The sequence below is a fragment of the Carlito syrichta genome, unplaced genomic scaffold (genome assembly GCF_000164805.1).
Source record: "Carlito syrichta isolate Samal-C Ts95f unplaced genomic scaffold, Tarsius_syrichta-2.0.1 Scaffold309007, whole genome shotgun sequence".
NCBI classification, from domain to species: Eukaryota; Metazoa; Chordata; class Mammalia; order Primates; family Tarsiidae; genus Carlito; species Carlito syrichta.
This window is the reverse complement of record NW_007253103.1, coordinates 276924-291240: the sequence shown is the minus strand read 5'-3', so window position 1 is coordinate 291240 and position 14317 is coordinate 276924. Positions and strand designations below refer to the sequence as shown.

The 14317-nt window shown below is 53.3% G+C and overlaps 1 protein-coding gene across 1 annotated transcript; it reads right to left on the bottom strand.

Moving 5' to 3' along the window:
- Positions 1-1338: 1338 nt before the first annotated feature.
- Positions 1339-10299, bottom strand: MAVS (mitochondrial antiviral signaling protein). Its single transcript, XM_008066568.1, has 6 exons — positions 10174-10299; positions 7517-7691; positions 6193-6359; positions 5211-5346; positions 2962-3464; positions 1339-2067 (listed from the first exon to the last, which is right to left on the bottom strand). Exons 1-6 carry the CDS (start codon positions 10297-10299, stop codon positions 1609-1611), a joined length of 1566 nt encoding a protein of 521 aa, XP_008064759.1. The 3' UTR covers positions 1339-1608.
- Positions 10300-14317: the final 4018 nt, after the last annotated feature.

The following is a 14317-nucleotide window of genomic DNA, read 5'->3' as shown; positions in this document are numbered from 1 at the left end:
CCCACCCTTTGCACAGTTGCCCAATGGACACACCTCCCTTCCCAACAACTTCTAAAGCACAGGACAAAGTAAGGTAAACATAATGAGAGCCAGGAACAGTGGCTCACACCAGTAATCCCAGAACTTTGGGAGGCAGTGGCCAAAGGATTGCCTGAGCCCAGGGGTTCAAGACCAGCCTGGGCAACTTGGTGAGAGCTCGTTTCTACAATAAATCAAAAAAGTTAGCCAGCCATGGTGGTGCATGCCTGTAGCTCCAGGTACTTGGAAGGCTGAGGAGGAAGGATCGCCTGAGCCCAGCAGGTTGAGGCTGTGTTGGCTGTGAGCGTACTACTACACTCCAGCCTGGATGACAGAGTGAGACTCCAACTCAAAAAAATAAATAACAAGGGCTGAGGCAGACAGGTCTCCACAGGTGTAGCCAAAGCTCCAGTCCCTCCACATTAAATACTGATAACAGGATGTGTCCGACCCTTAGTAATTGCCAGGAACCACCCTAAGATTTACAGCAATAAATTCATTTAATCCTCACAACACCAGAATATATTCACCCCTATTTCACAGGTGAGAAAACTGAGGCACACAGAGGTTAACCCCTCACCCAAGGTCACAGAGCTAGTGAGAGGCAGCGGGATGCAAACTTAGGCCGCCCTACACTGTAGAGCAGCATGCGGCTCCACTGTGCACTCTGCCTCTCATGTCCCAGCTCTACCAGGTTGGGCAGGAGAGAGGTGGGAGAACCAATTAGTGGTCACCCCCGCTGGGCCAGCACTCAGCAAACACCTGTAAGCTTCATCTCAGAAGAGCCCAGTGAAAGATAAGCCAGATACTCCCTGTCCATATGAGGAAGCAAGACCAGAGAAGTCTGATATCTACCAAGGCAACACAAGAAGGGGTGGGGCTGAGATCCAAAGCTCGGCCTGAGTTTTGCCTACCAGGTGTCCACCCCCTACCCCCACCTGTGGAGGAAGCTGAGGTGACCAGAGGGAGGGAAAGAGGAGACTGAAGGGGAGGAGAAGGGAGTGCCAGAGGTCTTCCTCAGGCTTGGCAGCAGCCTCTGGCTTCCCTGGGGTCCACAGGAACCTCCAGACCTCCCCAGGGCTGCCTGGGAGGGGAGAGGGACCAGCAGAGCAGGAACCCAAAACAGCGGGGTCCCCAGAGACCAGCCACCCTGCTGCTTCTGCCTGCCCAGTGCAATGGCCTAAGGCTAGGCTGCTGGGAGTGTGAGAAAGGTCCTGTGGGGTCCCCACACTGCACACTTGGGGTCTCCAGGGACCTGTGTAAGATGAGGGGCATTACCAACCCCCTGTGCTCTTGAGCAGCACCTCCTGATCCAGGAGGACACAGATGACAACCCAGATTGCCAGGTGAGTGAGGTCTGGAACACTGGGGGCAGCCCAGGGCCCAGAAAGCCAAGGATAGTGAGGGACCCGCAGAGGACAGGAACAGGGACAGAAATGCTGCTCCTGGGACTCAGTTTGGCCAAGACACTTCCTCCTGCCAGGCCTGCGGTCCCTGAGCTCTTCTCTGCCCCAGCTCCCACCAGTCCCGAGGAAGGCTGGGTGTGCTGCTGAACGGAGCAGGAGAGTGGGGGGAGGGCTGAAAGCATCACTAGAGCAGGCGCCGCCGGTACAACACTGCCAACAGTGTGGCCACCAGCGCCCCAGCCATGGCTGCCTGAAACCATGGAACCCAGGGCACAGTCGAGTTGCACTGCATCACCTCCTCCAGGAGCTCTGAGTGGGCATGTGGCCTGGGGCTGCCGTCCAGGAGGTCGGCAGGAGGCCCAGGATTGCCCACCAGGAGGTCGACACTGGGGTTCTTGGCCACATGGATCCCAAAGGTACCCACAGACTCATACTCATTCTCCTCTGGGCCATGGCTGGGCCCTGCATCTAAGGAGCTGCTGGTACTGATGGCGAGGTCCGCGGAGCAGCCGGAGAACTGGATGTCCTCGTGGGATACCAGCACACCTGGCTTGCTCAGCTGTGGCCCAGGGCCCCAATGCTCAGGGCTGCTGTCTGGCGGGGCCAAGCTGCCTCCAGTGGTGCTTGTGGGCACTGGGGTCTCCTGAGAAAAAAAGGAGAGCACTAGAAGGGACTGGGTTTAGCAAGGAGAGAAGCCGGGAAGGGTGGCCCCACTCCCAGGCCAGGGCATGAACTTGCACCCACTCCCTTAATTCCTAACTCATAATGCCCTGAGGCCACTTTCTCTTGGGACAGTTGGAGAGGAGGGGACCGAGGCCCTGTAGCAGTACCAGTGGTAGCCTTCTCCAGGGCAGCCCTCTCCCTACTCACTGGCCTGCCTGTGAGCTCAACCCCACCCCAAAGCTCTTGGTAGGGTGGGGCCCCATCCTGCACTGACATTCTGCCTGGACCTGAAAGCCACAGAGCCCCATGTACTGACTTGGCTCCTCCAGGCAGATGTCTGATCCAGGATTGCTCCCCCTTGGTCGGGGGAGGGGAAGGATATCTGCCTGGAGGGTTAGATGTGAGGCTTGGAGAGGGTAACAGTGGGGGGCCGCTGGGTCAGAGTGGCCACTCCAGCTGGATGGGCTGGGATCACAGTCCATAAAGCCTGGGGTAGAGGGGAAGCTGAGCATCCTGGCAGTGAAGAGCAAGGCACGAGGTGGACAGGGCGTTGTGCTCGCCTCCTCATTGCTTCCTCATGTGCAAAGCGATACTGCTAAGCTTCACTAAGTGAGCCAATGCATGTGACTGGTGGGTGTGGCCTCCATGCCCACATCTAGGAGCTCTAATGATTATTCCTCCTGGAGGGCCTGGTATGGGGTCTGGATGAGGCTGGTTCTCAGCTGTCCCTAAACCCTCAAGGAGAGGCTGTGGATCAACCCAGGCTGGAGACAGATGAAGACTGGGAAGGGTCCGAGGACAGGGCCAGGCGGGCAAGCACTCCTTGGGGAAGGGACCTGAATCTCTGCTAGGAGGGGCGAGGACTCACCTCAACTCTGCTGCTGCTGCTCCTTCTGGTGGGAACCGTGCTGGCAGGGGCCTTGGCAGGCTCCATGCTAGTGGGCACTCTGGATGATACCGAGCCGGCACGTGTTGAGGTGATGGGCAGTTTGGACGGTGCTGGACTGGTAAGCACATTGGAAGGCACTGTACCAGGGGGCTTCAAGCTGGAGGGCAACTTGGAAGGCACTGAGCTGGCAAATGCTGGGTTGGCAAGCACTTTGGGTGGTACTGTGTTCACAGGTATCGAGGTGGCAGGCACAGTAGAGGACACAGAGTTGGTGGGTGCCTCTGCCCCACTGGAGCAGATGACAGGCTCAGGCTGGTCCCCTGCTGCAGCCTCTGCAGAAGCCAAACCAGTGGATGAGGAGCAGGACAAGGTGTCAGTAGACGCTGTTGGTCCAGGCAAGTGTGCCCTGGGGGTGGAACGGGCCAGGGGCTGAAAGGAGAGAGATGGAGACACAGGCCCACGGGACAATGTGAGGCTGGAGGTTGCACCTGCAGGCGGGGAAACACAAACCCAAAAGGCCGTTATCCTAAGGGCTGGAGAAGGGCCCCCTCTGCCCCAGGTCACACCGTCCCTCCTGCAACTAAACCTCCAAGTCTCCTGCCCATGGAGGAGACCCTGTAGTCCTTTGGGTCACTGAAGGCCCAACAGCTGCTCTCAGTTCTGGACCTGTGGCCCCAAGCCTGTCCTGTCACATAGTGGGATGGTCCCTCTAACAGCACCTAGGAGCTTGAAGATCATTATTAATTATTCTCTTGCCTGGGATGCCTCCCCACTCCTTCTGTGTCTGCCTTTCCTCCTTCTCCTTAGCTGCTTGGACACTACCCGCACCGCTGTCCCTTCCCTCCCCCAACCAAGTGGGAGCAATCCTGGAGCAGGGCAAGATGGCTCATGCAGAACAGCTTATGGGACACCAGAGGCCCAGCCAGACCCCAGCGAGAGAGGCAGGGACAAAGCCATCCCTGGGAGGAGGCCTGACCTCGGGGAAGCAGGAGGTAGCAGGTCGTGACAGCCCGTAAGGACAGCTGCATCGGGATTTTCCATGGGACTCTGAGAACACACACACCAGGTCTCACTGCTAACAAAGGTCAGGGTGATTCTGATATACTCCCCCCAAAATCTAGTATCACAGACTCTCATGGGACCTGTGTCTACAAACATGCTGAAATCTAAGTGCCCTCTGTCTTCACAGCAGCAGAGACATTCCATGACAAGGTAACACTACAAAGTACAAACAGGTACTTGTGGCAGTTTGGGTGAGAGAGAAGTACTAAGACAGCCTCTTCCAGCCTTTAACTGCTTGTGTACCTTGTGGCTGTCCTGGACACTAAAGGTTGCCTGGGTAACCGTGTCATCTGGAACACAGTTTAGGAAGCAGGAGAGAGACATGCCAGCCTGGGAGGTTAGGGTGGGGCGGACAGCTCTATGTTTCTGAGGGGAAGCACAGTGGGGTCCAGGCCTCTGGCTGGTAAAGGTCTCACTTCTTCTGGGACTGAAAAGTTCTAGTGATTTTCTGGGAACTGGAAACCCTTTTGAGGCAGGGCAGTGTCTAAGAGCTCCCTGCCAACACCTGGCCCAGTCCTGGTATTGTGCTCCAGGCCCCAGCTGATCCCCACAGTATCCCTTTGGCAGAGTGCAGAAGTGGCCTCTTCCCTACCTGTAAGCACCCCCTCATCGGTCCTCCCATCTAGGGGTGTAGCCTATTCCCTACTCCTTGAGTCTGGGCTGTCCTTATAACTTGCTTTGGCCCACAGAATGGGAGGAGGACATTGGGCCAGTTTTGAGTGTGTGCACACACATGCGTTCTCTCTCTCTCAGAACTCTGCCTAGCTGCCGAGAGACAGGTTTGTGTGTTGGAGGATGAGTGACCACAAGGGAAAGAACCAAAGTGTCCCAGCCAATAACCGAAAGCAGAGCTTATGTACATATTGCTGAGTACATGAAAGGAAGTTCAGCCGAGAACAGAACTGCCCAGGTAGGTCAGCCCAAGTGGTCCACAGAATCATGTGCTAAATAAATGGCTTTATTTTAAGCTACTATTTTTAAAAATGTTTTGGACTGTTTGTTACACAGCAAATACTAACGGATACACTCTATAAGAAATGAGTTTGCTTCCTAGGTTGAACTCCCTTTATTCCTACTCTGCCTCCTGTCCAAGGAAGCTAGAGGGGCAACTCTAGTCCTCACCTTCACTTGAGAGGTCAGAGAGGCCCTATAACCCCAGATTCCACGCATACCTGTTGTGTGAGTGCTGTCCAATTCTATGTCCTGCTCCTGAGGCCCACTGGAGGTCAGAGGGCTGAGGGCTGCCAGGTCACAGGAGGGCTCCAGGGTCCCACCCAGCCTACTCTGGGTGGCTCCAGAGCTGGATGTCTGCAAGAGGGATAATATGAATAAGGCAGTGACCTCTCTCAAGAGCTGGCAAAGAGCAGCTTATACTCTTGAGCATCTCCTACAGGCCACAGCATAGGAGCCACAGGAGACCTTTACTCAGTATTGGTCATTGCCAGATCCCTGTCCACAGGTGACCTTGCATCTACCTCACAGAAACACACAGCATCCCATGGGGAGTCCCCATTTGTCTGGCCCTGTAGAAAGGTCTCTCTCTTTCTGCAGCCACTAGTTTTCCCCTTCCTGGGGCTGTTACCACTAACTGACCCCCGCCCTGATGCTGCCTCCTCAGCCCCTTCCCCATCACGTATCCCAGCCCTACCACAGCTGTCTGTATTCAGGGAATCACAGACCCCTTTCTTAGGCTCCAGGTCCACAGTCTGGGGTCTCCTGGACACCTCACTTCCCACTCATTATAGCTCAACAGAATCGGTCATCTTTCCCCCAAACTTGACTTTATCAGCAATAATGACAGCCCCACCAATCACCCCTGCCCCATGACCTCCTGCTCCCTCACTGTTCCTCAGCTGGTCACTCCCCAGGTGCCTCCACCCAACTCAATATCTCATATGGACCATTACAAAGACCTCACAACTGTGGCCTCCCAGCTGGCTGATGGCTTAGGTTTGGGGGCTGCCCAGGATGCAGGCCTGGTCAGCAGTCTGAAAGCTGGTCTGGAACAGATCCCCACTGAAGGAGCCCTGGGTTTCTGAGCAGAGATTAGGCATAATTCTGGGGGAAGAGGAGAGGACGTCTGACAGGTTGAGTGAGCAGATGTGCAGAAGAAACACAGAAGCTGGTGGCTCCAGGGGGCTTGTGAGCACAAACCTCCTCTGAGGCTTTCAGCTGCTGGCTCTCCTGGACGGGCATCGGGTAGCTTGGCTCCATCATCCTGTAGCCGTTGGAGGGGACGCTGGGGGTGGCGACAGGTAGAGAGAGCCCTGGAGCCTCAGCACGAACTGGTTCCAGCGAGGCTGGGGGGTGATTCAAGGTCCCTGGAGGAAAGACACAGTGGCATCAAGAAGGAATCAGAGTACCCCATGGAAGGAGAGGCCTGGGTGCTCTCGGGCACACACCACCCCCGTAGCTCCAAAAGCTGCGCCCATGTGGGTCACTCCTCAGAGGAAATAAGCATCACTGGGGAGGGGCAGAAGAGGGAGAGAGAGAGGAGCTGGGAGGACAAGGACAGGTGGGGGTTGGGAGGGTGCGTGTGCAGGGAGCCTCCTGAGCCTCTCACCACCCAGACTGTCAGTCCCTCCCCTTCTCAGTCCCCAGACATTCTGAAACCTAGCGCTTGCTCCTCCTCACAGCTGTTACCACTGATGGCCCCCAGCCTTGATACTGCCTCTTCTGCCCCTCCCCTTCACCCCCATCAACTACCCTGGCCCGATCACAGCTATTTGTACTCAGGGGATTGCTGTTAATCTCCACAGAGTCATGATAGGCGAGAAGGAAAGAAAATGAAGAAGGAAAGAGGGAGAGAAAAAATAAATAAAAGCAAGTCCCAAAACATATCTGACCAGTCTCAGGCATTACTTCTGGCTTGAAACAGAAATAGAGCTGGCTTGATTTTTCTTCCTGTGTTTCCCCCTCAAACTTGATTTCACCAAATCCCTTCTGGGCACCCCGACTGGCAGGAGGCATTGAGAGGGACTTGCAGAGTAACTGGGCAGCGGGTAGGGGGCAGATGGAAGGCCCTCAGGTAAATCCGGGGAGGGGAAGAGAAAGTGGAAAGAGGGAGGGTGAATGAACGGTGGGAGAAGAGGAAATGAGGAAGGTGGGAGGCAAATGCTACAGCCTCTCAAGCAGAGGTGACCTCATGTACTCAGCAAACGGGGGTCCTGAGCCCAGCTAAACATTCGGTATGCACCGTCCCGCAGTGTCCATCCACTGCAGTCCTTCGTGGTGGCGCTGCCATTAGCTCCATTTTACAGAGGAGAAGCCTGAGGCTCAGGGAAACAGAGGGACTTGGCCAGAGGAACACAGCTGGTAAGTGCTTCAGCCAGGATCTACACCCACGTTTGTCTGTGGCTGTGGAGTGAGGGGAGGAGGGTGACAGAGAAAAGCAGGAGGTGTGGGGGTGAGGAGAGAGAGAAAGTGGAGACCAGGAGCAGGCAGGGGTCCAGGAGGAAGGCCAGGGCAGGAAGCTCACGAGGCAGGAAGCTCTGGTAGACACGGGCCACTTCGTCAGCGAGACCAGGCAGCTCACAGGTCCTCAGTGCCCCAATGAAGGACTCCACCCAGCCGATCCGCCGCTGAAGGCTGTTGAAGAGATGCCAGAGGGTGTCCCTGTTCCCTGAGAGCGTATAGGTGGCCCGCAGTCGGTCCTGGAAGACACAGCGCCACTGCCCTGCTCAAGCCAGGTGGTCCGGGCCTTTTCCCCACCCAAAAGGGGGCCACTGCAGGGAGGGAGAGCGCCAAGAAAGCCACAAAAGGAAGGCAGCCATGTGAAACTGGATCAGAGCCCAGGACAAGGCCAGGGTAAGAGCCCAAGTATGGAGTGAGGAAGAGCAATTAACAACAACAATGAAGGCAGCTGCCAGGAAAGAGGCTGTTACTCTGCTCCAGACTTTCCGTTAAGAGTTTTGCATGAATCATCTTATTTCATGCTGTCATTATCTCTACTTTACTAATAAGGAAACTGAGGCTTAGCAGAAGCAAAGTATTGTAGTAAAGATCCCACAGTAGGGCAGGTATCCAAACCCAGTTAATCTTATTTTATTTTTTTTAATTTATTTGAGTCAGAGTCTTAGTCTGTCGCCCAGGCTAGAGTGCAGTGGCATGCTCATGGCCACTGTAGCCTCGACCTGCTGGGCTCAGGAGATTCTTCTGCCACCCCCTTCCACGTAGCTGGAACTACAGGCGTGCATCACCACGCCTGGTGAATTTTTTGATTTATTGTAGAGATGAGATACTGCCAAGTTGCCCAGGCTGGTCTTGAACCTATAGGCTCAGGCAATCCTCCCACCTCAGCTTCCCAAAGTGCTGAGATTGTAGGCATGAACCACCGTGCCTGGCCACCCAGTTAATCTGATACAAAAGCCTTGGATTTATTCGGCCCCCAGGGCAAGGAGAAAGGTTTGGATTAGGAGAGAAATTGGCTGGGTGTGATGGCTCATGCCTATAATCCCAACACTTTGAGAGGCTGAGGTGGGAGGACTGCTTGAGCCCAGGAGTTTGAGACTAGCCTGAGCAACACAGCAAGACACTGTCTCTAATTTTAAAAAAAGAGAGAGAAGGAAAAACTGTATAGCAAAAATAAGATCAAAGGAGGAAAAGAGAGGGCCAAGAAACAAGAGGCTGAGAATGCTGGTAAGATTCTGGGAAGATAATGGCAGCTGCAATTTTTATATCTCCCCATACTCCCACATAAAAACAAGCAACCAGACAGCAGAAATGGAAACTTACGGAAAGTATTTACTACAGAACTAGATGACAAGGTATCTCCACAAACCCAGAACACAAGAGGGAGGAGCAGACCCCATGGACCACAGACCTGCATACGGACACTGGGTGGGAAGAAGCAGAGGGCAGCAACAGCGTTCCTAAGAAACCTGAGAACAGGGGACCCCAAAATAGCCAACAGAGACATGCTGGATTACATCCAATTGGAGACCAGCAGTTAGAACCGGGAGGGGTTTTGCCACATCACCAGTCAGCGCATGAGAGGGGCCTGTGGCAGGCTCTGCTGGGGTGAAGCTATCTGGCTCCTGTGAACTCTCCAAAGTGAGTCCCGTGGCTCCCTGCCAGAACAGGGCCCCACGACAGGGAGAACGAAATCAAAACTGGGCAGGACAGGGACAAGACAGATAAAGGAAAGAGAAGGTTCCAGGAAAAGTGGGCAAGGGTACCAGAGACGGGAAATCTCAGAAGGCCAGCTCCATGCTTTTTGGGTTTTTAAAAAATTTTTGTTTTGAAGATGTGGCATACAATTGAGGATTAGGTAGATAAGTGGTTATTGTACAGGTTTGGGCATCCCTTTGGTCCCCAATTTGCCTAGTTTGAGACCAAGTACCCTTATTGATGTTATGTGCTTCCCCCTTATTTATTTTTTCCGAGTTGGAGTCTCACTCTGTCACCCAGACTGGAGTGCAGTGGCCGCTCCCGGCCACCACAGCGTCAACCTGCTGGGCTCCGGCGATCCTTCCACCTCAGCCTTCCGAGTAGCCGGAATTACAGGCATGTGCTACCACGCCCGGCTGATTTTTTTCATTTATTGTAGAGATGAGGTCTCGCTGCCTAGGCGGGTCTCGAACCCGCGGGTTCAGGCAATCCACCCACCTCAGACTCCCAAAGGCGCGGGATTACAGATTGAGCCACCGAGCCCGGCTCCCCTCTTTTTTTTGAGTTGGAGTCTCACTCTGTCCCCCAGGCTGGAGTGCACTGGCACACTCACAGTCACCGCAGACTCAACCTGCTGGGCTCAGGAGATCCTTATACTCCAGCCTTCAAAGTAGCTGGAACTACAGGTATGTGCCACCACACCCAGCTAATTTTTTTGATTTATTATAGAGATGAGGTCTCGCCATATTGCTCAGGCTGGTCTCGAACCAGTGGGCTCAGGCAATCCTCTTGCCTTAGCTTCTCAAAGTGCTGGGATTACAGGCACGAACCACTGCACCCAGCCAGCATCGTATGTTTGAGCACTGCACAAAAGCAACACAAGAGGGAGCTCAGTGACATCAGAAAAGTCACCCTGAGCCACACTTCATCTAAAATTTTAAAAAAGCAGCAAGGACAAGCAAGGCATAAGAAGCAGGAAAAGGAATGGGGATGGGGCTGAGTCCAGCTGTCACTGCCCTGGCTCACCTGGTCTCTTGCTGTGAGGCAGGGCAGGAAAGGCAGAATCTCTAGGACATCCACACGGCAAAAATTGCTGTGATGGCGGCAGATATACTTATAGGTCTTGTCCTCAGCATCAGTTACCGACGTCATCGCTACTCAGACTCAGAAGAGACTGGCCCAGTGACAGGTAGATGAACTAAGAGACGGAACAGAACCGGAAGAAAACAGATTGTACATGGCAACAGGGCTGGGAGTAGGGCTGGACAAAAGGCAATTTTTTCTCACCTTTAGGAACTTTTGGGTTTTTCTTTCATCTTTAATTTCTTTTTTTTTCTTCTTCTTCTTTTTTTTTTAAGAGATGGGGTCTTACTCTTGCCCAGGCTAGAGTGCAGTGGTGCGATCACAGTCTCAAACTCCTGGGCTCAAGTGCTCAAGTGATCCTCCCACCTCAGCCTCCAGAGTAGCTGAGATAACAGGCACCCACCACTGTGCCTGGTCATTTGTAGGTTTTTTGGGGGTTTTTTTAGTTGAAGTCTCGCTCTGTCACCCAGGCTGGAGTGCAGTGGCACGTTCATGGCCACCCCAGCAGTGACCTGCTGGGCTCTGGCGATCCTTCCGCCTCAGCCTTCCAAGTAGCCGAACTACAGGCATGTGCTACTATGGCCGGCTAATTTTTTGATTTATTGTAGAGATGAGGTCTCACCATGTTGCTCAGGCTGGTCTTGAAACCACAGGCTCGGGCAATCCTCTTGCCTCAGACTCCCAAAGTGCTGGGATTACAGGCTTGAGCCACCACACCCGGCCCATCTTTAGTTTCTTTAAACATCCTATTTTATTATCGCCTGGGTCCCACGGGCTCCCAAAGAATTTGCTAAAAAATGAACTGATGGCCACTAGCTACTCAAGAGGCTGAGGCAGGAGGATCGCTTGAGCCCAGAAGTTCAAGGCCAACCTGGGCAACAGAGCAAAACCTTGTCGCTAAAAAAATAAATACATCAAAAATAATTGATGACAGATCCAATTCAGAACATGTAGGGCCCGTTTCTTCTCTGCAGGTTGGTCAGTGCTGGGGAGGGTCTGCATGGGCCCCTGCTTCTGAGCCTGTGGGTGCACCAGCTCCCCTATTGGCTCTAAAGCCCTCAAGCTGACAGCAAGAGGATGCCACTTAGCAGTGCTGTTTCTTTGGGGCATACTGAAAACAAGAAGCCCAACATGATAATAGGATAGCTATTTTAAAGATAGAGAAAATGAGGAACCAAGAAATAAAGGGGCTTGCTGGTTAGTGGGAGAGTAAAGAACTGAGGTCTTTAGAATCAGGTTCTTTCTGGAACATGACTGCAAGTCCACCATTAAAGCTTGCTCCATACATGTTCTTATGGTAGAAGACTGAGTTCCACTGCCCTGAAAGCACTGTGTGACTCAGGCAAGTTACCAGTCATTTCCAGACTTTTCCTCACCCTTAAAATGGCTCAGAGAACGTGTTTTGTCAATACAGTGGTTCGGCCTTTTAAGCTTAAAATTTTCTGGCCAGGAGCGGTGGCTCAATCCTGTAATCCCAGCACTTTGGGAGGCCGAGGTGAGGGGATTGCCTGAGCCCACGGGTTCAAGAACAGCCTGGGCAACTTGGTGAGACCTCATCTCTACAATAAATCAAAAAATTAGCCAGGCGTGGTAGCACACTCCTGTAGTTCCGGTTACTTGGAAGGCTGAGGTGGAAGGATCACCAGAGCCCAGCAGGTAGATGCTGGGGTGGTCGTGAGCATGCCACTGCACTCCAGTCTGGGTGATGGAGTGAGACAAAAAAAAATTTTTTTTAATTAAGCTTAAAATATTCTAAGTGCTTCAAATACAAGCAATTGCTGCCAGTTGTTTATGTAGCACTTACCACAATTTGCAATTACAGATGTGGTCTATGCCATCATCCAACTTATACTCTATTGGGGCGGGAGCAAATAACAGATTAGTAAACATATCCCTACATAAGAATTCTAGAAATTAATAAGGTTATGATGCGAACAAAGCAGAATAATGAGATGGAGCCCCTGGAGAAGAGCGTGTAGTTGAACTGCAGGGGGTTGGGGAGGGGTCAAGGGAGCCTTTCTGAATTGGTGGTGATGGAGCTGAGTCATTCTCAGTTGTGAGAAGATGGGTGTTTCGGGCAGAGGGCACCACAAATGTAAAAGTCCTGAGATGAGAATGACCTTGACATGTTTGAAGAATAAAAAGTAGGTCGAGGTTTAAAAAGCTGGGAGGAGGAGCAGAGATCAAGGTCAAGGAGTTGGCAGGGGACACTCACACAGGGCATTGTAGGAAAAGGCTTTGGGTTTTAGTTGGAGTGAAATGGAACCACAGAAGGTTCTAGCAGGGAAGGGAGAGGATCTGGTTTACATTAATGATCTGATCTCTCTGGCAATTGTGAGGACTTTGGAAGGGCCAGGATGAAAACAGGGAGGAAAATCAGGAGGCCATAGCATGGGGATGTGATGGGTAGAGCCAGGATGGTAACCACAGAGACTGCAAAAGGCAGTCAGGTTCCTGGAGTGTTGATGGTGTGGAAGGTGAGGGAAGGGAAGAATGAAGGATGGAGCTGGATGTGGTGGCACACACCTGTGGTTCCAGCTACTGGGAAGTCTGAGGTGGAAGGATCGCCTGAGCCCAGCAGGTCAAGATTGTGGTGACCATGAGAGTGAAATTGCACTCCAGCCTGGCCAACCGAGTGAGATTCCGACTCAAAAAAAAAACAAACAAAAGACTCCTTGGGCACTAAGTGGATGGAATGTGCCATTTACCAGGGCAGGAGCAGTGGCTCAGAGAGAACTCCAGAGCTCAGTTTTGAACAAGTGAGGCTCGAGATGCTACTGGATTCCAAGTGGGTTACCAGGGAGAAATGGAGGCAGAGGAGAGAGGACCAAGTGGGTGCCAGGCATCCATGAGACCTCCTTGAGTCAATGTTGCAGAGCAGAGAGCGCCTAAAAGCTGCTGAGGCTGCTGGACCCTCATCACATGAGACACAGTCTGCCTGCCTACTGGCCTCCCAGGCCCTGGCTTGGCCTTGGTTTGCATGGTTTGCTTTGCCAACCACCGGTGGGGCAAGAGCTAGTGACAGGTCAGGAGGGGCAGAGGGGGAGACGGGAGTCTTCTGAGCCTTCAGAAAATGAGCAAAGATCAACTCTGTAGAGGGTAACTGACCCCTTTCTCTTTTCCTTCTTACGGCACCAGCCAGGTACCAGGAGAAAGTCAGGCGAGGCACTTTTCTGTATTCCAGCTCTTAAGACATGAGGGATTGAGAGAGTGGGGGATGTGGGGAGTAGGGAGTGATGTGGCCCAGCCAAAAGGAAAGGAAGCCCACATCTTTTTTTTTTTTTTAAGCAGGATTTATTGAGAGGACAGAAAAGCTCCCAGAGTGGAGGGAACCTGAAGGGCTTGCACAGAAACCCACATCTGTTCACGTTTACTGAGAGCCCACTGTAGACAGGCCCATCCTTAATCTCTTTCACTTAATCCCTGCCACAATCCCATGAAGAGAAGTGATGCCAAGTTGCACAGCCGGCCAAGGCCTGGGACAGGATTTGAACCCACGGCTTGCTCCTCATTGCGGCTGTCCATTCACCTCGCAGGGCATAGAGGCCCCAGCAGTCAGTGAGACCCACACAGCCACCTGCCTTCAAGCTCAGGGAGGGGCCAGGCCAGTGCCTGGGTGAGAGTGCACCTGGGAGGAAACAATATTTAGTCCCTTCTTTTGGCAGAAATGGAAATCTTTCAGACATTTACTCTGCCCTCAGGGTGGCAGCCGCGGTTCCCAGGTCGCTGGCTCTTGCCCCTCCACCCCGGATGTTTATGAAAACAACATGGCATCCATACAGAGAAGGTCGTGTATTGTTTTGTTTGTTTGTTTGTTTTCCTGGCGCCCCCTTCCCATCTCAGAGAAGAGGAGGAGATGGCAAAGTTCCCAGCACGGCAAAGTTTCCGACCTGACTGTCCCAGAGGCTCCGAGCGCCTCCCGGAAATAAACAGCCTCCCTCCTGGGAGGGACAGGCCTCCCGGCCTCGGATCGGGTTCCTGGGCGGGACGCAGGTCCGCGGAGGGCAGGGAGGCTGGCTGTTCTGAGCAGGTGTCAAGACCCAGGGGAGGGCAGCCGCCACAGGTCGGTGCTCGTCCTCCCCTCAGG